General features: G+C 45.8%; 1 protein-coding gene across 1 annotated transcript in view; it reads left to right on the top strand.

Moving 5' to 3' along the window:
- ETV6 (ETS variant transcription factor 6) overlaps positions 1-24,675 on the top strand; it is a 286,284-nt gene that overhangs the window by 235,055 nt on the left and 26,554 nt on the right. Inside the window, exon 4 of the mRNA XM_052640662.1 lies at positions 12,879-13,013. Within this exon, the coding sequence (XP_052496622.1) occupies positions 12,879-13,013 (135 nt within the window). The remainder of the gene's footprint in view (positions 1-12,878; positions 13,014-24,675) is intronic.

The raw sequence follows: 24,675 nt of genomic DNA, 5'->3' as shown, positions 1-24,675 counted from the left end.
TTTTTAGTTCCTCTTTGCTTTCTGCCATGAGGGTGGTGTCATCTGCATGTCTGAAGTTATTGATTTCTCCTGGCAATCTTGATTCCAGCCTGTCCTTCATCCAGCCTGGCATCTGGCATGATGTACTCTGCATATAAGTTAAATAAGCAGGGTGACAATATACAGCCTTGACATACTCCTTTCCCAGTTTGGAACCAGTCTGTTGTTCCGTGTCTGATTCTAACTGTCGCTTCTCGACCTGCATACAAGTTTCTCAGGAGGCAGGTAAGGTGGTCTGGTATTCCCATCTCTTTAAGAATTTTCCACAGTTTGTTTTATCTCAGAACATGTCCTAATTCTGTCATGGCCCCTGACACACATACACAGGGTTCACACTGTGATACATGAGATTGTTTTCTATTCCATATCCTCTCTCAAAGTAGAAAGTTCAGGCTGCGTCCTGTTCAGCTGCCGTGTCTCCAGTGTCTAGCACAGGGCATGACATCTGTTTGGCACTCAATAAATATTAGCTGAATTATGACCCAACCCAAGAGTATCTTACAGCCAGTTAAGGAGTTTGGATGTTATTTTGCAAATAATAAGAAACCACTGAAAGGTTCTGATCAGGAGAAAGATATGATTGAAGCTCTCCCTTTGGTACAGTCAGTCCCCTACATACGAATGAGTTCTATTCTGAGAGCATATTCGTTAAGTCCAGTTTGTGCATAAGTTCAACATAGTTAGCCTCAGTACCCAACTAACACAATCTGCTATTTAGTACTGTACTGTAATAGGTTTATAATACTTTTCACACAAATAATACACTTAAAAAGCAATAAATAAAGCGTTTTTTATCTTACACTATAGTACCTTGACAGAGAAGGCAATGGCACCCCACTCATGACTGAGTGACTTCACTTTCACTTTTCACTTTCATGCATTGGAGAAGGAAATGGCAACCCACTCCAGTACTCTTGCCTGGAAAATCCTATGGACGGAGGAGCCTGGTGGGCTGCAGTCCATGGGGTCTTTAAGAGTTGAACATGACTGAGTGACTTCACTTTCACTTTTCACTTTCATGCATTGGAGAAGGAAATGGCACCCCACTCCAGTACTCTTGCCTGGAAAATCCCATGGACAGAGGAGTCTGGTGGGCTGCAGTCCGTGGGGTCGCTAAGAGTCGGACACGACTGAGCGACTTAGCAGCAGCAGCATAGTGCCTTGAAGAGCATAGTAGTGTAGTCCAGCAGCTGGCATACAGGGGCTGGCATCCAGTGAGCAGGTAAGGAGAGTTACTGACTGGAGGAGGGAGAGAAGGCAGTAGGTGGTGGAACTGAAGGACCATCAGCAAGAAGAGATGGAGGGCAAGCACATTCACATTTTTGAAAGTTCGCAACTTGAAGGTTTGTATGTAGGGGACTTGCTCTACAGACGTTTGCCATCAGTGCATAGGGTAGATTCACTGGGTCACTAAAAGCAGGAAAACCAGGTACAGTCCTAATTTGAGACACTGAAGTCCAGAACAGAATCAGTGACACCAAAATAATATGCTTTAGGCATGAAATGGTTATCCTGGCATTTTGGCCAAGTGATGCCAGAACATTCAGGAAGATGTGCCCTTTTCTGCAGAAGTCTGAGACAGAAGCCAGGCCAAGCTGGGAATAATAGATTTCAGAGCATCCCCCACTACATTGAGCTGAGACTAAAGATAAATCTATGCTGTGGGTAATTTAATTTTAAGGCAACAACCAGAAAGCCATGGACAGAATATCAAGGTGATGCTTGACAGTAGGGGCTATCAGAAAACCTGCCACAGAATAGGAGTATTGTCAGAGGAATTGGAAGACAGAAATAAGAAGATGAGATGACCCTTCCCATGAGGTAGGTAGCCAGCCAGCAATGTGATGAGGGCATGATAAACCTGCTCACCTTCTCCTTAGGTAGAGACAAGGTATAAATAGAAAACCTTGTTTCTCTTTCATATGAAACATTTGGCACTGCTTCTATTGACCTCCACTTTGCTCTTGCCTTCAACGTAGTAGATGTCACAAGGTCCAGATTCTACACATGCCTCTTCCACATATATCATCACCTCATTTGCTCTTATCTTCCTTGTCCATAAAATGGGATTTTCAACCTGGGGATCCCAAACTCTATAGTTCAACCCAGCTTCAACCACTGAAAATGTTAAGCTTTGCATAAGCATTACGACTTCCCACCTATAGGCAGTAAATAGATACTTTCGTCTCCTTCATGACTGTATACCATGAAAAACCCTAGACTTAACCCAGTTTTTTCCTGTCTGTCTTTAATCTTTTTTGCTGCCTAGGACAAAGCAGCAGCAGCGTCTCACTAGTCATAGTGTTGCTAGAATGAAGTGAAAGGATCTGATGGGCCATCACCAGAAGTGGATGTTTACAGCTTCCTCCCGGCCATGTTTCCTGCCTGGCCTCACCCAGAGTTATGTTCTCTGTACACAGAAATAACATTCCTTGGCACAACTCATCCCATATGTAGACAGGAGAGAACAAGAGTTCAATCAATTATAATTAGTTGAACTATTAAGATACCTTCAGTCAAATACAGTAGCCTCCTTGAACCCCACATTCTCCAACCAATTAAACAAACTACATTTATGCAGTCCACTTTCAGGACAAAGGTCCTCCCTTTTCAACCACTAGACTAAAACAGGGAATATAGTTTAAGATATCATCTCCCACAGAAGATCTCAAGGGTGAATATAAATGGTAGCTTTTCTTTGAAATAATCTCCCAATCAGGATATAGCAGAATGACAAATTTATAATATTCACAAAGTTAAAGGAAAAGTGTAAAAGAATGTCTATTTTATAAACCTCACCCAGACAGGATTATTTTATCTAGTCCTTGGGCAGCTGGGTAGTTATCACATTAAATGGTCTGGGATGATTCAATTCAAAGGAATTTCATTGAATTTTATGAATTTATTGAATGCCTTGAAATGAATAACTCCAATTGTTACTTGACCTCTTGGAGACTCTGAGAAAACACATCAATCCAAAGGAACAGACAAGTTAGCATTGATATTAGCACTCTCATTTAGAGTTATCCATTGCAAGATACTCAGGTGGGATGTATTTGCTGCTGCTGCTGCTGCTAAGTCGCTTCAGTCGTGTCCGACTCTGTGCTACCCCATGGATAGCAGCCCACCAGGCTCCGCCGTCCCTGGGATTCTCCAGGCAAGAACACTGGAGTGGGTGGGATGTATTTATGTATTCCTTATTTAAATGAACAAAAAGTGTTATTAATTTAATTCATATTAGACTTTTTTCAATGCTTTTTAAAAAAACAAGAAACGTTCAAAGTTCCTTCAGTTTAATTCATCAAAAAATATATTGGGGTTTTACTAAGTAAATGAGTTTTTTAACATACTGGAGTGTGATGTTACAAAGCGTTTCTTCCTCTCCAGCCCACCAGACTCTTTTTCTTTGGAAATGTGCTTTGCTTGTGACTTTCAGATATATTAAATTTCTTTTAAAGGTTAAACTTAAATACTGGTCTGTATCTACATATGTTTCCTAGGAAACCAACCTGCCTATTAATCTCTATTAAGCAGTGGTAGGTGGTTTGCTGGCTTGAGTCCACTGGCTGCTTTAGTCTCAAGTCACAGGGTCTGAGGGCATGGGTCACAGAGGGGAATTTTAGCCCTAAAGTGTGGGAGTTCCAACAAACACGACCCTTGACTGAAGATACCAAAGTTGCCTCTCTCTTCTCTTCCTGTGTCTTTGAGCAGAACAAGCCAAAAATATGTGTATTACCCATCAGCAAAATGCTCAGATAAATCAATTACAGGAAAGTCACGGAATTGGTAAGCATTTTGCTTATCCCATTGGTGAAATGGTGGTGGTGACTGATCGCTCTGCTATGCAGAGTCATATTTTAACATGTGAAACATACAGTACTTCCTGTAGTTGACAGTGCATGCTTATGTCACAATATTTAGGTTTTCTCACAAACTTATTCTTTGGTTTACCTTACGTTACCTTCTGTATGCAAGTAAAGGCAGTTGTCTTTCTAGATGTCTTCCTGAGTGAGTCTCCTCTTAAACATCATATTCAGAGACTTCCCTGGTGGTTCAGTGGCTAAGACTCCATGTTCCCAGTGCAGGGGGCCTAGGTTCAATCCTTGGCTGGAAACTAGATCCCACATGCTGCAACTAATTAGGATTTCACATACCACAACTAAAAATCCTGCATGCTGCAACTAAGACCTGGCTCAGCCAAATAAATAAGTAAATATTTAAATATATATATATAATATTTATGTTAGATAATATCCCAATTTCCCACAACCTGCTCTTTTTTTCCCAGGATCTCTGTGTCCAAGACATAGATATCAAATAAATTTCAAATATTTGTTCCAAGTGAAAGAGGAATTTATGGTCACAGAAAGCACTCTGTATTAAATTAAAAGATTTGTAATTCAATCAGGCTATAAAAATGGATTGAGTGGAATGCTTGGAAACGAAGATAGAGCAGAGCTGGAATGCCAAACAGTCCCACGATGGGAATGTTCTTAGACCACCAGTGGGCTCTCCCAGGCCTGTGTCTGAGTTGGTGTTTTCACTGTTGAATTTATGATGAAACTGAAGGGACTGAGGCCTCAGACATCACTTTGAACCTGTCACAGGCAGGAAAGAGCAGCAGAGAGTTGAATAGTGTCCCTCCCACACCATATATGCTGTTATTTTCTTGTAACTGATCAGAGGGAAACTAAAATCTCTGAATAAAAACAGAAGAGAGAGAAAAAGAAGAGAGAACGCTTTGCACATGTAAGAATGTGTTACTTCTGATCATCTTCGTAGGAGGATGTGTACATAGTAAATTGTCACCTCTGAAAAATGCCAGCTTTTAATAATGTGAAGATTCCGCTTTAAACCTACTGAACTCAAGAAGGTAAACGCTGTGAAACCCCACAGGGAGGGGCTCTGGGTACCCCTGTCAATGGCACTCTGCATTGGTCCAATTCTTCTGGAGAATCAGCAGTGTATAATAAGAACTTTAAAACTAATCATACCCTTTCACTGATAACACCGTTTTAGGAAAAGAAAAATCCCATGGAAGCAATCCAACAGGAAGTCGAAAAAGATACCCTTAGTAATTCTATTCATGACGGTGAAAACTGGAAATGCCCATAGTACCTCCAGTAGAGAACTGACGGGCTTTAAAAAATATGGAGAATATAAATATAGAGGAATACACTGTAGCTTTACAGCCATTCATTGAGTCACTTCAGTAGATCATACAGGCCTTGCGGATCATGTTCAGAACTTTAAATGTTATTTTAAAGACAGGTGGAAGCCATTCACGGTCTGAAGCAGAGACTGGCATGATGAAACACAGAACTGAGAAGTGGGATGTAGGGCAGTCGGTAGACGCGATGGCAAGTGACTGAAACTAAGACATCCAGCAGGGAAAAGCAGGTGATTCAAGGAGTATTTAGAAGGCAGAGGCTGTAAGTCTTGCTGATGCTGAATGAGAAGGAGAGAGTCGAGGGTGAGTCCTGTTTCTGACCCAGTCAGCTGGGGATTTGCAGCAGTAGGAAGCACCGAGGGTTGTAAAGGCGTTGGTGTCGAGCACATAAGACGTGTGGTGCCCGGGTGGCAGGCAAGAGGATGTGTGTAGGAGGTAACCGAAGGTTCTGAAGGTGAGGAGGGGTGTCTGGAGCAGATGTAGTGGAGACCGGTTGACGGCAGCCTTGGAGGGGCTGAGATGACCCAGGAGAAAGGCGATGAGAGGCCTGGGAGCCCTACAGGGCGAGGAAGCAGCGAGAGCAGAAAACCAGGAGATGGGGCGTGTCTGAAGCTGCGGGGTGTTCCAGGCGAGGGGTGACAGTGACTAGTGCTGATGAGGATGCTGAGAGGCAAGTACATCACCCTTTGGCTTTGATGACCTGGAGGTGACCTCGGCAAGAGCACCCTTGGACCTTCCTCCCTCCTTCCCCCATCCTACCCCTCTGGGTCGTCACAGAGCACCAAGCTGAGCTTCCTGAGCTGTATGACAGGTTTCCACTAGCTAGCTATGTTACACTGGAGAAGGCAATGGCGACCCACTCCAGTACCCTTGCCTGGAGAATCCCAGGGACAGAGGAACCTGGCGGACTGCCATCTGTGGGGTCGCACAGAGTTGGACACCACTGAAGCAACTTAGCAGCAGCAGCAGCAGCAGCTGTGTTACACATGGCAGTGCACGCACATCAGTCCCAGTTTCCCAGTTCATCCCCTCCCCCACCCCGTGTCCGCATGTCCGTCCCTATATCTGCATCTCGATTCCTGCAGATAGGCAGGGGATATACGTCCATGGTTAGCTGATGCACTTCACTGTACAGCAGAAACCAACACAACATTGTAAAGCAACTATACCTCAATTTTCTTTTTTTAAAAAAAAGCACTTCGGAGACAGTTGGAGTGGAGACCAGAGGGCCCAGAGGAGTGCACGGAGAGGGGCGTGGTGATAACAGAGTTGGACAGTGTGGGGGGGTGTGTGTGTGTGAAGACAGAAAACACTTGAAGCTGCTTAAATGCTAAAGGGAAGAAACCCATAGGAAGAAGTTGAAGATACACTGCACGCTAGGACAGGGAAAGAAACGGCGAACTAGAAATATGTGTGTGAAATGACGTCAGCTGGAAAAAAAATTCCATTCTTATGAGTATGACCTTATGAAACTTACGTGTGTCCTTGAAAGACAAAAAGTACTGAAGCAGAGCAAATAAATTTCCAGATTTTTTTGGAGACATGTCAGTTAATCATCATCATAGTCACAAGGAATACCATCTCCTGAGCAGACCTGGGGCCGACGCTCATTCCTATCATCTCATTTAATCCTCATAACAGCCCTGCCAAGTCTAGGCATTGTTCTTATTTGATACAAAAGAATATTTAAGCCTTGAACTAAGGCTCAAAGAGAATAGGTAGTGTGCCTCAGGACATGCATTTGATGAATAGAGGAACCGGGATTCAAACCTGGGACTCCCTTGCTCCAGAGCCCAAGCTCTTCCTTCTAAAAGTAAAGAAACTTAGGTAAGTTTATTAACCCTCTAAACAGCATCTTTATGTTCTTGGTCTTCAGACACTAGTAAAATTGCTGAGGCAATTTGCAGCAGTTTGTTCACTCTCTCTACTGTTTGTTTCAAACAAATTGCAAATAAAACAATAGAATTTAGGATTCTCGAAGTAGATGCCTAGGTTTTAACGTCAAGGTCACTGATACAAAATTGTGTATGTGTTAGTTTGTAGGTTTCTGTGTGTGTGCGTATGCATGTATCTAGGAGTATATCTAGGGTTTATAGGACCTGAAGTTATAATTTGAAGACACATAGTTCTGGGTTTCCTTTTTTTTTTTTTCGTTTATGGTGTGCCGGCTCTCCATTGCTGTGTACGGGCCTTCTCTAGTTGTGATAAGTGGGCTGTTTTTTTTTATTTATGGTGTGCCGGCTCTCCGTGGCTGTGCACGGGCCCTCTCTAGTTGTGACGAGTGGGGCTCCTCTGTAGTTGTAGTGTGCAGGCTTCTCACTGTGGTGGCTTCTCTTGTTGCTGAACACAGGCTGTAGGCCATGTGGGCTTCAGTAGTTGTGGAGCAGGGGCTTAGTTGCCCCATGGGCATGTGGGCTCTTCCTGGACCAGGGATCAAACCCATGACCCCTGCATTGGCAGGTGGATCCCTAACCACTGAGCCTGGCAGGAAAGCCCCTTAGGTTTCCTTTCATGGAACTGTGCAAACGAAGGCCCCTGAAACTCACTAGCTTCACAGCAAACCCACTTGTGCATGTGGGTACATGAAGATAGAGGGAGAAACCAACAAAAGCTATTGTCCCTTAAACAATAGCCTTGGTTTCATTGCTTAGTACAATGGAAGCATCTTTTAGGGTTAGTACTAGTTATGTCTTTTCTGGGAAGACAGGGAAGATTTATCAAGGATTGACTAGGCCAAGAGTTTCTTAAACAAGTGCCTTGAATTCAGGCCAGTGGTCATTCGCTTTGTTAGATATATAGCACTGTGGCTCATGCTCTTTATACAGCAGGCAAATAAATATAACTTCTTTTTAAATATCTTCTTTATTCCAGAGATCTTTTTGTTAATATCGCTTTCGAGATGTCATCTCCTGTGTATATGAAGATTTTCAGAATGTAGCCAGCCAGAAAGCATACTGGGTGCTGGAGGAACTGGGGGCCAGTGAAGATGGAAAAGGATTGGCGGGGGGGCACCTTTATTTATTTAGGAAACTGTTGCAGACAGGACACACGTGCTGTGCTGCTCCAAAAGCCAAAAACTAGGAACCGAGGTACGTGAGATTACAGAGGACGCCAGCTTCCAGCACAGCAGAAGAGCCTTCTAGCGACTAGAGCTGTCCAAAAATGGTTTGCTTATGCTGTGGCCCGCTGCCCATCACGGAAGTACTCAGCCAAAGCTACTTCTTGGCAGGGGGCTTTTGCTGAACACAAGTTCGAATCCATCTAAGAAACTTGCAGAATCCTAAGATTCCAAGTCATTATCGGCCACAAAATATTCCTGCCAGGCACACACAGCAACACATGCAGTGGGTTGGTTTTGCCCCAGAGTAGTGATGTTTGTGCTAAGCCAGCCACGTTCCCCAACTGAGCTCCTGGTCGCCAAGGAAACATGTCTGTGGATGGACTGGTTCAGTACTCTGCGGTCTTAGAATTATGTTTTTCCCTAACCTGGGACCCTGGGCCCAGGCTCCCACCCTTTAGCTGGCTGTCACAGGTGCCACTTCTGAATGCTGTCTTACCCGTTCTTGCAATTTAGGTAAGGAACTGGCTGAGCTCTGCCTGACCTCCTCTCCCCAACTCACTCAGAGAGAAGCCTTCTCTGCCTGGCTCCCTTTGCCAATTTTGGGATGAAAGCCTGCAGAGAGGGAGCACAAGGGCCTGGGGAAGTACAGGGCAGAGCACAGGTTGGCCCCGCTTAGCCCATCAAGCCAGGGTGAGGCGTCCGGAGAGACCAAGATGGGGGAACAGCCTCAGTCCACCTTGCCCTTTCTGAAAGGGGAACATAAACGTGGCCATGACCCAGACACTCCTGCTTCGTTCTCCCACAGGATCCACAGGTCTGTCCTAAACCACGTTAATAATATCTGTAATAGTAGTGGAGATAGTGGCAGTCACACAGCAACTGGTGTTTGCTGGGTTCTCACTGTTTGCCAGATGCTGTGATGAGCACATTACGTGATTATGTCGTTGGGTCCTCATAGGCACCCTGAAAGGTGGTGGTGGTGGTTTAGCTGCTCAATCATGTCCAACTCTTTGTGACCCCAGGCCTGTAGCCTGCCAGGCTCCTCTGTCCATGGGATTTCTCAGGTAAGAACACTGGAGTGGGTTGCCATTTCCTTCTCCAGGGGCTTCCCTGGTGGCTCAGATGGTAAAGCATCTGCCTGCAATGTTCAGTCCCTGGGTCAGGAAGATCCTCTGGAGAAGGAAGTGGCAACCCACTCCAGTAGCCTTGCCTGGAAAATCCCATGGACGGAGGAGCCTTGTATGCTACAGTCCATGAGGTCACAAAGAGTCAGACACGACTGAGCGACTTCACTTTCCTTTCCTTTCTCCAGGGGATCTTCCCAGCCCAGTGCTCGAACCCACATCTCCTGCATCGGCAAGCAGGTTCTTTACCACTGAGCCACCTGGGAAGCCCTCCTGGGAGGAAGATGCTACTGTGCTGTGCTGTGCTTAGCTGCTCAGTTGCGTCTGACTCTTTGTGGCCCCATGGTCTGTAGCACCCCCGGCTCCTCATCCATGGAATTCTCCAGGCAAGAATATTGGAGTGGGTTGCTATTCCCTTCTCCAGGGGATCTTCCCAACCCAGGAATTGAACCCAGGTCTCCCACATTGTGGGCGGATTCTTTACTGTCTGAGCCACCAGGGAAGCCCAAGAATACTGGAGTGGGTAGCCTATGCCTTTTCCAGGGGATCTTACCAACCCAGGAGTTGAACCACCTCCTGCATTGGAGGTGGATTCTTTACCAGCTGAGCTATCAGAGAAGCCCAGATGCTGCTAATACTGCCGTTTTACAGATGAGGAACTGATGCCTGGAGAACTTAAAGGACATCGCTTTGTTGACTCGCTTTCTCTGTACCCACAGAGAAATGGAAAAGAAAGTTATGCCTGCTCCCTACTCAGAGCCCTTGGAGTGACCTCCAAGGAGGGGCCAGGTGTCACATGCTCCCAGACCGTGCTGCTCGACATTCTCCTCTGAGGGGGACGTTTGCATTTCGCAGAAAGTTCAGGGACCTCCTCAAGGTTGCCTGGTGCAGCGAGGCTCGTCCCGCAGCCCGGGCCCCAGGGCCCTCCCTGCACACCAGCCTACCTCCAAACCAGCAGAGTCCGCCACCCTCATACACACTCAATCTGCATTTCCTGGCCTCCCCTTTCTAAACGGGCACATTAATTACTGCCCATTTTTCTTAGTAATCATCTGGAACACTTTTTTTTTTCAGAGTTTTCGTTTTCTCTTGGGCTACTACCGAAATAAAGCTTTGCTCAAACCCACGGGATAGAACATCAGCTATGCGAGGCCATGTAAATGGGAAAAGTTCAGGAAGACATTTACGCTAAACCCCAAGAAACAAAGTGTTGATTAGGGACTTATTTTTGTGAGCGATTAAAATATGAATCATTAAAATAGGACGGTATTTCAGGCTCTGTATCCTCATCTCGTCAGCGACAGCATCACCATGACTACTGGGTCTGAATTAGATGAGCTCCAGAGCCTTTCCCAGCCACACGCAGTTGTGTGTTATCGCTCTCCCTTAAACACACAACGTTCTCAAGTCTGGTTCAGAACACCTATGCGGCTCCTTGTCCGTGTCAATGAAAGGAAAGACCCAGTGACATAAGGTCTTCAGTTCTTAAAGGCTTTTTGCTCTGTTTGGTCACAGTCATAAACAGTAGCAGTAAAAGTGTTAGTTGTTCACTTGTGTCCGACTCTTCTTGACCCCTGTAGCCCACCAGGCTCCTCTGTCCATGGGATTCTCCAGGCAAGAATACTGGAGTGGGTTGCCATTCCCCAATAGTGGCAGTAAGTTATATTAATATAACGACCACAATTCAAAGATAGAGGAAGAAACAAAAGCGAAACCCAAGGGCATCTCAGGAATCACTTAGGACGGGCTGTCGAGGAGCTTTATTTGGTACAGATAGAAAAGGTGCAGAAGTTTGCAGAAACAAAGAAATTCATTTAGAGTGTTTCTCAGGTTCAGACTGAGTTGAAGGGAAAAAAAAAAAATTAGCCATAGCCCAAAATATGCAGTTAAATTAAGTTGTTAATTAAGTATCTGTTAAAAATGGCTAAAATTAGAGACAAAAAGCCCATTGTTTGGTACAATTGTTGACTGCGTATCTGTGTGTGGAAGGGCGTAGGGGGACAGTCAGAAAAGCCTGCGGTATTTTTAAGATTAATCACCCACGTCGAAGGGGTGTTGAGGCACCCACCTGCGTTTTTGAACTTGGAGCTAAGTCAAAGGGGAGGGACAACACCAGGACAGCTTTACAGCTTTTCTTTCTTTCTTTCTTTCTTTTTTTTTTTGCTAATTAACTACTCAGTGGACACTTCAAATACGAAATATATCAGCACAGAAGGCCCCCAGTTCAAACCAGCCCCTACCATCCTCTGCGAGAGGCCGACATCCAAAGATGGTTTTCAGAGATGATGGAACCTGGGAGCAATGCCTGTGTGTATTTTTAGAAGGAAGCATAAGTTTTAGCTTCCCAAAATATCCTAGTTCATTATAGGGTATCTTAATATTAATAGTTATCACCTCTGATTGGACTTGTATTTTTTTTTTCCATATTTATTCTTTTCCTGCCTGGGATTGGGGTGGATTAGAAAAAGGCACTTTTTTTCTTTTCCCCTGTTGGGAAGATTTCTATGAAGAATCTATGAGTTGTCATTGAAACATTAAAACTTTTCATCCTTAATGACTTTATCTTCTTTGAATAATCTAAAATGCAAATAGATACAAAAAGGATTTTTTTAAATAAAAGGAATAGCAATAAGTTGGGACAAGTTAAGTTTCCAATAAAGTCTGGTACATCCCTATGATAGGCTGTTATATTGCAGTTACTAAAGCAGTTGAATGATGTGGAGGGAAAAAGATACTCAACTATGATAAGCTTGATTCTAATTCTGTAACTATATCATATACTGTTATTGTTGTTCAGTTGCTCAGTTGCGTCCAACTCTTTGCAACCCCATGAACTGCAGCACACCAGGCTTCCCCATCCTTCACCATCTCCTGGAGTTTGCTCAAACTCAAACTCACGTCCATTGAATCAGTGATGCCATCCAGCCATCTCATCCTGTCACCCCCTTCTCCTCCTGCCCTCAAACTTTCCCAGCATCAGGGTCTTTTCCAGTGAGTCAGTTCTTTGCATCAGGTGGCCAAAGTATTGGCGCTTCAGCTTCAGCACCAGTCCCTCCAGTGAATATTCAGGTTTGATTTCCTGTAAGATTGACTGGTTTGATCTCCTTGCTGTCTAAGGGACTCTCAAGAGTCTTCTCTAGCACCATAGTTTGAAAGCATCAATTCGGCAAAAACATACTGTATATAGTATTAACAGGGTTTTTGTTTCTTAGGAATAGGATTATAGATGACTTTTGTTTTTCTCCCTTCCTATTCCTTTTTTGTATATGATTTTCATAATCAAAAAAGTTTTTTAAAAGTCCCACATGGCTCTGACCTTCTGGGTATTAGTGCCACATCCTATCCCCTGTAAGCTTCCCGTGGACAGACCTACCTTCCTCAACATTGTGTCTTTAAGGCAGTGCCAGGCACAGTCAGAGCTCAGCAAATAGTTGTTGAACAGAACACTCCCATTTCCCTGTTTCTCTCTCCTTTTTCTCTCCAGGTGATGTGCTCTATGAACTCCTTCAGCATATTCTGAAGCAGAGGAAACCTCGGATTCTTTTCTCACCGTTCTTCCACCCCGGAAACTCGATACACACACAGCAGGAAGTCATCCTTCACCAGAACCATGAAGAAGGTACCCGGGAGGTGTCTCTCGTCCGAGATGTAGCCCAACCCCAGAGCTTCCGCTGTCTCTCTGTTCTTATTCACGTGATTCATTTTTCATTTGACCAACGTTTATTGAGTACTGATTGTGTTTGAGACCCTAGGGGAAATGCCAAGGTGAATAAGATCTCTCTTTGGTTCTCTGCTACTCCCAGTCTCGGGGAGGAGATGAGATAGATACGCATGTCAATAACAAAGAATAGCTATAATAGGCGCCATAAAGAGACAGTGGGAGGGGAGATGATAGCCAGTGCAGGCATCAGGTTCAGCATCACGAAGGAGGTGGCCTGCAGGACTCCTCGAAGGTCTGATAAGCAGGACTGAAGTGGGGGAACGTTCCAGGAGGACCCAAGATGGAGTTAGCAATCTCTAACTGGAATTGAGAGCAATAGAATGGAGAGCAATCATGTGACTGGGGTTGCAGAGCTTATCTTTCTTTTCCCCCTACCTTTGATGAAGAAAGGTTTCAAACAGACCCCAAATAGGGAGCATAAACTAACTAGAGCCCTGTGAGCCATCCCCCTGTCTCAACAGTGATCCACATTTCGCTGCTGTAGAACCAGTCCAAGGAGGTAAGATTAGAAGCAGGACCGTGGAGGACTTTGATTTCTGGGCTGTGGAGCAAAGTAATGGGGAGTCATTGAAGATTTTGAGCAGAGGGTCACATATGCTGGTGGAAGAAAAGAGACCCAAACCCTATGAACTCGATAGGGGTCCGGGGAGGTCTCGTCCTCGTGCTCCGGAGGCGGCGTCTTGCCGTGTGTTCGGTGGGAGGACTTAGTTCAGACGTTCCAGGCAATGCTCTGCTCTGGCCAGTTACATGGTTCTTATCAAATTACTGGTAGAAAACAGAACAAAAGACCAGAATTGAATTGTGGCCCCAGACAGAGTTCCACAGCAGGTGTTTGGGGACAGAAATAGTGTGTAAAAAATCTTCCTCTGCTCCCTGTTCTGTTGAACTGCAATGTATCAGGCCTCCTGGGAGCATTTCCTCCACATCTTTCTGCCTGAATTGGGAACCAAAGTAATTCTTTTAAATGTATCCTTCGGATCAGATTATGAGGGGCCTAAAACCCTGTGTTTTTTGTTTGTTTGTTTTTCTAGAGGCATTTCCTTAAACTGATGGAGCATCCCCCAGAGCAGCACTATTTTTGTTTCATTGTTGGCAAATTAAAAAATGAGAAGTTATGTGTTTTCTTAATTAACACTTCACAAAACAGAGCCTGGCTCCAGGCGACCTGACCGGCATCTCTTTGGTGTGCCAGGCATTTCACAGCGGGTCTCCTCGCCTCCATGATGGAGAATAAACCTGTGCTTCTTGCAGGCTCCCTGCTTGTGCCTCTCAGCCTATCTTCCCCCAGCGTTAGTTACCTTGGCTGAATTTAGCTGCTGCCTGTCAGTCCCAGTTTGGTTTCTCTGCTCTTTTACTGTTCCTGCCCTGTACATTTGCATAGTAGCCAATAGCTGCTCCAGAGAACAGGAGGTGAGTTTACTGAAGCTTGATATTAGGGCAAGAAGCAGAGTACGTAGGCTGCGTCTTCAGATACAACATGTGTGTGATGGCTTGTTGGGGGTGGTGCGTGCGTGCTAAGTCACTTCAGTTGTGACCAATTCTTTGCAACCGCATGGACTATAGCCCCCCAGGCTCCTCTCTCCATGGGGATTCTCCAGGCAAGAATACTGGAGTGGGTTGCCATTCCCTTCTCCAGAGGATCTTCCCAACCCAGGGATCAAACCCTCGTCTGTTATGCCTCCTGCATTGCAGGCAGGTTCTTTACCATTAGTGCCACCTGGGAAATCCAGCTGGGGGTGGGGTTGTCTTTTATTTGTTTTCTCTTTGTCCTTTTGTCTGTTTTCTCTTTTTCTCATTATTTATAAAAAGGAAAACTCCTATTTGGAATTTCTCTTCCCCTTTGTACCCTCAGCTGTGATTGGTGGCCGATGGCCTCACCTCATGACAACTCCCTCCTCCCCTCGGCCTGACCTGGCTCCTGAGCAGGTGTGTTTGCTGTTCTCATTGGCAGGAGCCACTCAGTAGGGAACGCCAGCCCCTCTCCGAGCCCATCTCCCACCAAGAAAATACAAATGCACTACCAAAAATGCCCTAGTGAGCTACGCCCTCAAGTGCTGTGCTGTTGGCAGTAGTGAGCTCAGCAGGTAGAGGGATGCAGCTAAGGAGGCCAAGGTCAAGGGCTCATCACTCGCCCTGGGGACCAGATAGCTCTGCTTCAGACCTGCCCTTAAAAGTAGCCCCTTCTCAGAGACCGTTCCTTCAAGCTGGTGGCCAGGAATCATGATCACGCTACCTGCCCTGCTCCTCCACCTGCTCTCACATCAGCAGGTGGACACACAGAAAGGAGCACAGGTCTCTGTCAGATGGGATCACGTGAGAAGAGCTGTACCAGGCACAAGGTGATATGAGGAGCCTGCGGGCCCCCAGAACTCCAGGTGTGTAGGTGGACTTGGTGACAAAGAGAGACCAACTGGAGAGGTGAATGGCTGTGTACAGGGTCCCTACCTACAACCACCTTTCCTTTCTTTTCCATCAAAAAAAATATATATCCAGCTTGACATGAGTTGGCCCTAGGATCAATACTGTTATATCATGAATGAAAGAAAAACTTAGTTGCTCAGTCATGTCTGACTCATTGCAACCCCATGGACTGTAGCCCCCCAGGCTCCTCTGTCCAAAGAATTCTCCAGGCAGGACCACTGGAGTGGATCGCCATTCCCTTCTCCAGGGGATCTTCCCGACCCAGGCATCGAACCCAGGTCTCCCATATTGCAGGCAGACACTTGACCATCTGAGCCACCAGGGAAAACTGGTCACATATTAATATGGGCGTGTGTTAACATACAGAAAGATCTGATCTTGGGCGGAGAAAGTTTGTAAAGTGAAATTATAAGCATCCAATATTACATCCCTAATTATTTGTGTTACATAATTGGGGTTACAGAACAATGTAAAAGTGTGTTGCTGTTGACTTGACACAGAGCTGAGAATGAAAGAGCAGGACACTCCAGAGAGAATCAGCTCAGCCCCTCAACAGGCTGGCACCGTGAAGCATGCAGAGACATGGAGACACAAAGCTTCATTCACTCCTCCACCCCACCTCCCCCAATGTCTTCACCTCATCACTGCCATCGACTTGACCAGTTCAGACATTCATGATTTCACAGCGGGAATTTATATCACAGGACAAGCATATCTTGTTTATCCCAGCAACAGTTCGTTGCAGATACCCCAAGTGAGTACATTACACTGCAGTCTCGCCTTCTGTACTAGCATCCGCATGGCAGTGCCAAGCCAGGAGGTCACTGTTAGCTCAGAGGCTCTGATGGGAGAGAAAGGTGACCTATGAATTCAGATCTTTCATTTTGTAAACATTCATTATCTCTGCGATGTACACTGTTCTACAACTGTGTTATAACTTGGGCCTAAGCAGTACTCAAATTACCACCTCTGTCTAGAAGAACCAGCATTCTTCTCTTCCCCTTACTTAGTTACTGAGCTTCCCTGGTGGCTCAGATGGTAAAGAATCTGCCTGCAGTGTGGGAGACCCAGGTTCGATCCCTGGGTTGGGAAGATCCCCTGGAGAAGGGAATGACTCCAGTATTCTTGCCTGGAGAATCCCATAGGCAGAGGAGCCTGGTGGGCTACAATTCGTGGGGGTCGCAATGAGTCAGGCATGACTGAGGGACTAACATTTTCACTCTTACATAGTTATGAAAGGGCTGGGGAAGGCACTATTATATAACTAAGAGAACTATATAACTTTTCATCTGTACCCAGACACTTAGCCCAGTGAAATGGGACTCTAGACACATGGTCAGCTTAGAAATAATGTTTCAAAGAATGGGACCTGGCCATCAGGAAACCAGGTTCTAATCCTCTCTTCTGCTGTGACAGTGCTAAGGGCTCAGTTTCTCATTTCTGTCTCCCTTAGTCACCCCAGTTACAAGACAGGAAATTCAACCAAATGGTCTCAGATCTTAGAACTCTCACGTCCTAAGGACTGAGTCTCTCTGGGTGATACGAAGATGAATAAGACACATTCTGTACCTTCAGAGTCATGAGCGACTAAAATCCAGAAAAACACAACAATGTCCTGTCTGGTGATGCTCAGAAGTGCTGAGCGTCAATTCTCGTTTATCTCATCTTATCAAGAACTTTTGATAATATTACCCCTCTTAGTAATCAAACCAAGAGTAGCGTCACTCACTTACTTCATGATGAAAACCTCATTTTAAATAGATTGCTTTTCTTTGGTTGGTGACACATTTTATCTGCTTGAGATGAGTTAGGTGTTTAGATAGCTATTGGGGCTTCCCTGGTGGCTCAGAGAAAAAGAACCTGCCTACCAATGCAGGAGATGTGAGTTCAATCCCTGGGTTGGGAAAAGATCCCCTGGAGAAGGCAATGGCAACCCACTCCAGTATTCTTGCCTGGAGAATCCCATAGACAGAGGAGCCTGCCAGGCTACAGTCTATGGGATCGCAAGAGTGGGACACAACTGAGCGACTAAACAACAGATAGCTATGCAGGCCGGAGACTATATATTTCACCAAAACCAGGAGGCACAACATCTCTAGAAATTTCAGACCCACAAATGGTCATGGTGGTGGTGGTTTAGTTGCTAAGCTGTGTCCAGCTCTTGGGACATCATGGACTGTAGCCCAAAAGGCTCCTCTGACCCTAGGATTTTCCAAGCAAAAATACTGGAGTGGGTTGCCATTTCCTTCTCCAAGGGATCTTCCCAATCCAGGGATCAAACCTGGTTCTCCTGCACTGCAGGCAGATTCTTTACCAACTAAGCTACCAGGTCCAACTCTGTGCAGCCCCATAGACGGCAGCCCACCACGCTCCCCTGTCCCTGGGATTCTCCAGGCAAGAACAGTGGAGTGGGTTGCCATTTCCTTCTCCAGTGCATGAAAATGAAAAGTAAAAGTGAAGTTGCTCAGTCGTGTCCGAACAGCGACCCCATGGACTGCAACCTACCAGGCTCCTCCATCCATGGGATTTTCCAGGCAAGAGTACTGGAGTGGGTTGCCATTGCTTTCTCCAGGGAAGCCCCTACAAATGCTTATAAAACACATTTATTTTGTTACACACAGTTATGATTAACTTCTTTTGATACTTTGGGTTCTGGAAGCAGTGAATTTGGGCTCCGATAAAATATTTAAGGAGATAAGCTTTGTCCCAAAATATACATCGGATTGCCACTGGTCCTTTGGTATTAGAACTGCTTGAATGAGTGATTCCCTAAAAGCTCACTGAGCAATTAAAATATGCTTCTGATCCGGTCTGGCCTCTGAGTGAGATCAGCTCTGCAGAGCCACCCGTGTTGGACTGGACATGCACAAGCTTCCAGGGAGGAAGAATAGGACCTATGTTTCTCAAATATTCCCATCTCACTACCTCTTCGGGGGACCCTCCTATAATGTCAACCCTTTAGTCCCACCCTCTCCTGTGCTCCCATCTGAGAGACTGGGAGGTGATTTTTCATCACTGGAATTTGAAACTGTTCGCACCTGCTGTGCCGTCACTGCTTTCTGCAGCAGTCAACACGGTTCTAAGGTGGAGATTCTGCTCCGGGGCAGCTCCTTGCCACCAGGTGAATATGGAAGTGCGGATGGGAGATTTTAGGTGTGAGTGCGCTGTCGTTCTCAGCTCTCCTTCCAGCCAGCCCATGGTCATGGCCCAGATAATAAAGAGAAACCATTCCTTTGTGTAGCGTGGGGAGGGTGACTTGTATTCTGGGATAGACCGGAGAAATTTTATTTACATGCTTGTTTTACTGAAGAAAATATTATCCCGCTTCCCTCCCCCCAACCTCATCCATCAAATCCAGCTGCCCAAAGACTGCTTTGGAGGAAGGAATTCTTCTACAATTTTAATGAGATAATTAAAGGAGATGAGGTGTATGAATCTACTTCATAATCCCAAAATAACAGTTAACATTTATTGGGTTCTCATTGTATGCCAGGCCCTTTCAAGCATGTAAGCTTTTCCATGTTTAAATCATTTAATCCTCACAACCACCCTATGAAGAGGGTAATATTATTTCCACTTTATAGATAAGACAGTTGAGGCTACCAGTAATAAAGTAGCCTGCCTCCAAATCACATAGCTGCTGCTAAATCACTTCAGTCGTGTCCGACTCTGTGCGACTCCATAGACAGCAGCCCACCAGGCTCCCCCGTCCCTGGGATTCTCCAGGCAAAATCACTGGAGTGAGTTGCCATTTCCTTCTCCAGTGCATGAAAGTGAAAAGTGAAAATGACGTCGCTCAGTCGTGTCTGACTCTTAGCGACCCCATGGACTGCAGCCCACCAGTCTCCTCTATCCATGGGATTTTCCAGGCAAGAGTACTGGAGTGGGGTGCCATTGCCTTCTCCGAATCACATAGCTACCAAGTGGCAAAGCTAGATTTAACGCCAGGCCCGCTTGGCTCCAGCACCTGTGTTCATTTCACAGCAACATCAATGAGCTGACCAGAATAATGTTTTTATCAGTTTTTTTGTGTTTGCAAGTACCCTGAAAATAGGACAAATGATTAAACAATAAGCAGAAAAATTATGGAGATTAGGATGCCAAAACAGATTCTCTGAATGGGGTACAAAAGACTGGCAGGTCCCAGCACTCCTGCTTATAATGTTCCTGTTTCATAATATAGATCTTCTCAGACTTAGAATGGGAGTACAGCCTGATAAATGCATCTTTAAACTGAAAATACCCTAAGGTGAAAATGCATTTACTACTCCTAGCCTGTCAAACAGCATAGCCTATCTTAAACATGCTGGGAACACTTACATTAGCCTGTAGTTGGGCAAAATCATCTAATGCAAAATCTGTCTGATAATAAAGTGTTGAGACTTCCCTGGTGTCCCAGTGGTTAGGAGTCTGTTCTTCCAATGCAGGGACCATGGCTTCAGTCTCTGCTCAGGGAACTAAGATCACACGTGCCATGCAGTGCAGCCAAAAGGTTTCATGATGACAATAAAGTGTCGACTGTCTCATGTAATTTATTGAACACTGTACTGCAAGTGAAAAACGAAACGGTCATCTGGGTACAGGGTGGTATCAGTTGTTTACCCTCGTGGTCATGAGGCTGACTGAGAGCTGTTCTCACTGCCGCCACCCAGCACCACAGGAGTTTTCTCCCGTACATCACTAGCCCCGGAAAAAGACTGAAATTCAAAGTTTTGAAGTGTCATTTCCACCTAAGGCGTATCACTGTCCTACCAACGTAAAGTCAAAAAATTGCTAAGTCAATCCATCATATGTCTGGGACCATCTATACTTGAAGCTGTCATATGTAAACCAAAAAAGAGTCAGAGGTAACTTTTGAGACCCTAGTGTATGTCTTCAGTTAATGATGTTAAAACCTCATACTAAATTGGACTGAATTAACCCATTTGGATCATTGACTGCCCCAGGATAAATGCACTTAACAGGACAAAAATCTCCCACAGACAGACGGACATAGATATATCTGTATATTTTTTTTTCCAATTCTTTTCTCTTATAGGTTATCACAAAATATTGATTACAGTTCCCTATGCTATTCTGATTCCAATTTTCCTAACCATTCCCTTCATTGCAATAACATGTACTTTGTGCAAACACCAAATTTCTGCATCCTGACATAGGAAAGGCCTGTTCCCTGCCCATACCATTATCCTAGGACTTCCTCATGGGTTAACCAGGTGCCATCTATAGCAGGACTTGTATGGGGAAATACATTTAAAGTGCCAGCCTTAATCGAGAATGCAGGCTGTTTTGAAAATAAGCAATGCCTACTCTTTGTGTACCTCACACATTATAGGTTCCCCACGAACCTTTGGAATCTTTCTATTAATCTGTCCGTCTCCTCTCACCCTCAGCTCTGACAGTCACCATTTTGTGCTACCCTTTCATCCCTGTGACTGTGGAGTCCAGCAGAGGTAACAAGGTCCCACCAGGACTTTCTGTTGTCCCTGGTGTCAGAGCACCCAAGCACTTTCCTCTGCACTAAGCCTCATTCCTCTCTTCCTTACCCCACTTTCCTCTCCAGGGCCACCTCTTCCTGCTCTGCCTCTTTTGTGTCATGGCCCAGGGCAGCATGACCTTTCACCCCTGGCCCGGTCCCTGGTGCAGAATGAGGTTGTGATGGGACCTCGTGGAGACCCTGGGTGGTGCACAGAACTGCTTTTCATCCATCTGTATCATCAGCCTCCTGCTGAGGGGGACCCATGCCCCTTCCCTGCCTCCTCTGTCCTCCAGGGGTGTGGAGGCTGTCCTTAATCCAGAGGCTAACTTGCTATATTGAGCTAAATGTTTTAGGGTCCAGAGATCCTTAATACACAGGAATAATTCTCCCTAGGTAACCAGGAAGTGTTCAGGAGACTTCCTCTTCAGTTCAGTTCAGTCACGCAGTCGTGTCCGACTCTTTGCGACCCCATGGACCACAGCATGCCAGGCCTCCCTGTCCATCACCAACTCCCAGAGTTTACTCAAACTCATGTTCATTGAGTCAGTGATGCCATCCAACCATCTCATCCTCTGTCATCCCCTTCTTCTCCTGCCTTCAACCTTTCTCAGCATCAGAGTCTTTTCCAATGAGTTAGCTCTTCCCATCAGGTGGCCAAAGTATTGGAGTTTCAGCTTCAACATCAGTCCCTTCTCTTACCTTTTGGGAACTGCCATCTGATTTCTTTGAGATAAGGGCTCAGAGGGCTTCCCAGATGACGCTAGTGGTAAAGAAACTGCCTGCCAGTGCAGGAGAGATAAGAGACACAGGTTCAGTCCCTGAGTCGGGAAAATCCCCAGGAGGAGGGCATGGCAATCCACTCCAGTGTTCTTACCTGGAGAATCCCACGGACAGAGGAGCCTGGTGGGCTACAGTCCATGGGGTCGCAAAGAGTCGGACACAACTGAAGCAACTTAGCAGGCGTGCACACAAGGGAGCTAGCAGGGGACTGGGCTCACCTCCAGAGAAGGAAGTCCTCTGATGACATCATCTTGCTCTTTCCCCTCTGACCCTCGTACTACCTTACCCCCTCCCTGTAAATGGCTCACAGTATTTACCTCCAAATGGCCACTTGTCTCATCTGCAGCCTGATAGCTTGATGTCTCCATTCACTTCTTTGGTGGGGCTTTCTTGAGACTGAGGGAAACTCCTCTGCATCCCCTGCAAAGAGCAGAGCCAGTGTCCAGCCAGGAGCACAGAGCCCCCTCTGTGGCTGATGTGGACTTGCCCACACTGTCTGCACTGAACCACCAACAGGGGTGGCCCTTTGGAGGCCATCCCGCACACAGTGATGAAGATTAAGCCTCAGAGCCCTACACGTCCCCTGTTTTGTTTCTTTTTTAGTGTTTGGCCACACCACACAGCTTATATGATCTTAGTTGCCTGACCAGGGATCAAACCTGAGCCCTCAGCAGTGAGAGTGCAGAGTACTAACCACTGGACAGCCAGGGAATTCCCATGTTTAGTTTGTTTCAACCCCTTTCACCCAATGATTATAAAAGTCTAGACACTTCCAGAGGATTTACTGTGTTTGACCTCGGACCTGTGTGAATCCTACACTCCAAGCTAGGGCAGTTTTCTTCTCGGGGCCTACAGGGGAATTCAGTGACCGCTGAATGTGACAGGGGAGTTGAGTGAGACGGGAACACTGAAATGGGCAGGCACAGAGTCAGTGGGAAGTCTTAGCTGAACGTCTTGGAAAGGCGATAGCGGGGATAGTTTCTAGGGCTGCCATGCACTGGATGGCTTGAACAACAGAAGTGCGTTGCTTCAGGGTTCTAGAGGCTGGAAGTCCAAGAGCAAGGTCTCAGCAAGATCGGTTCCTTCTGAAGCTGGGGGGATATCTGTGCTGTGTCTCTCCCAGCATCTGGTGGTTTGCCAGCAATTTTTGGAGATCCTTGGCTTATGGGTCTTGCGTGGCTTACCTCCTGTGTCCCTTGACTCTTCATTCAGCACCTGTAGGCTTCTGTTGTTGTTTTGCCATGTCTGCCTTTTCCATGAGACTATGATACCCGTGAGAGCCAGAACCACATTTCCTTACTCTTCACATACTGTGCATCTGAAAGACTACCACACATATGGTTGGCATTCCCGAAAGGTCTTTGCTTCAGTTCATATTGTAAGGACTGTGACAAAACATACCTCTCCGGTTTGTGCAGCGTGTGCATGTCTGTGTCCAGCCTCCCCTGTTCAGGGGGGCAGCAGTCATGTCAGAATAGGGGCCCCCTACTCCAATATGACCTTCTCTTACCCAAATACATCTGCAATGACCCTTTTCCCAAATAAGATCTCTTTGTGGAGTACTAGGGGGTGGTGACTTCAACACATGAATTTGGGGGTGGGGGAGCACAAATCAACTCCTAACAGAAGTGACAGAGCCTGACTATATGTATGAAATCTATTTTCAATTCCATCTCAAGACCTAGAGTCTTTAATTTTTGTGTAGGTCTTTCTATCACACATGGTTTCTGCTACTCTTTTACAAGACAGCTGGGAAATGGTGTTTTCAGGGAGGAAAAAAAATCTGGATCCCAGTGTACTGAGGATGATGAGTGAGAGTTACCTGCTGGGCCTGTTGATTTGTATCTCCCTGACCAATGGCTCTTATTATCATCCATAGCCTTAGGGATAACACAACAGGGAAATGTGATCCTGGTACGGGAGACATAAACTTGACCTTAGCCTCTGCTCTACCCTGAAAATTTCCTAGTCAAAAACCAAGAGTTCAACCAAAGGCAGTTTTGCTTTGTTTTTAAGTTCTACTAGTTATTCATTACATAATGTGAATAAGTGGAAAGTGTTAGTCACTCAGTCACATCAGACTTTTTGGGACTGCATGAACTGTCCATGCAGTTCTCCAGGCAAGAATGCCGGAGTGGGTAGGCTTTTCCTTCTCCAGAGGGTCTTCTCAACGCAGGGATCAAACCTGGGTCTCCTGCATTGCAGGCAGATTCTTTACCATCTGAGCCACCAAGGAAGCCCAGTGTGATTAAATGGGGTTGAATTTTGATGAATTTTAAGTAGAGAAACTTTACTAATAAATAAAAGGAAAGAGGATGAGAAAAGAAATCAGACTTCTTTTTGTGACCATCACATTTAAGGTCCTACCTTATTGGGGGCTTTTTGGTAGTGAGAAGAAGGGGTTATTTGTGTCTAGAAGAGGTCTACAAGGAGAAAGGTTTGGGGTCAGAAAGTACTTTCCACCAGAAGGAGGTCCCCTACCAGTCCCAGCTACATTCCCTGCCCTACCGCACCCCACCCCCTTTCTAAATCCCAAGTGACCAATTGTATGTGGCCTTTCCTCTCTCTTCCTTGTACGTTTCCCCACTATATCAAGACCTTCAGACCAAGGGCAATGTGGATAATTTCCCAGTTTTCCAGCTGGGCAGTTCACCAAGAACAAACCCAGACATCAAGGCCAGACCAAAAAAACATCTTCTTGTTTTAGACAGAAGACTCCTACATCTAGGGGATTTAATGCACCCACTGTCCGCTTAGTGCATTTCCTGTGTCCGGAGCTTCTCTGCCTGGCGGCTCTGGTCTCATAAGTTTCCATACCCTGCTGCCAACTTATAATAACAGAGGCAGCAGGGTAGCAACATCAGAGCCCTCTCCATACGT

Source organism: Budorcas taxicolor, chromosome 5 (genome assembly GCF_023091745.1).
Source record: "Budorcas taxicolor isolate Tak-1 chromosome 5, Takin1.1, whole genome shotgun sequence".
NCBI lineage: Eukaryota > Metazoa > Chordata > Mammalia > Artiodactyla > Bovidae > Budorcas > Budorcas taxicolor.
The sequence above is the reverse complement of the archived record's forward strand: the minus strand, read 5'-3'. Positions and strand labels throughout refer to the sequence as shown.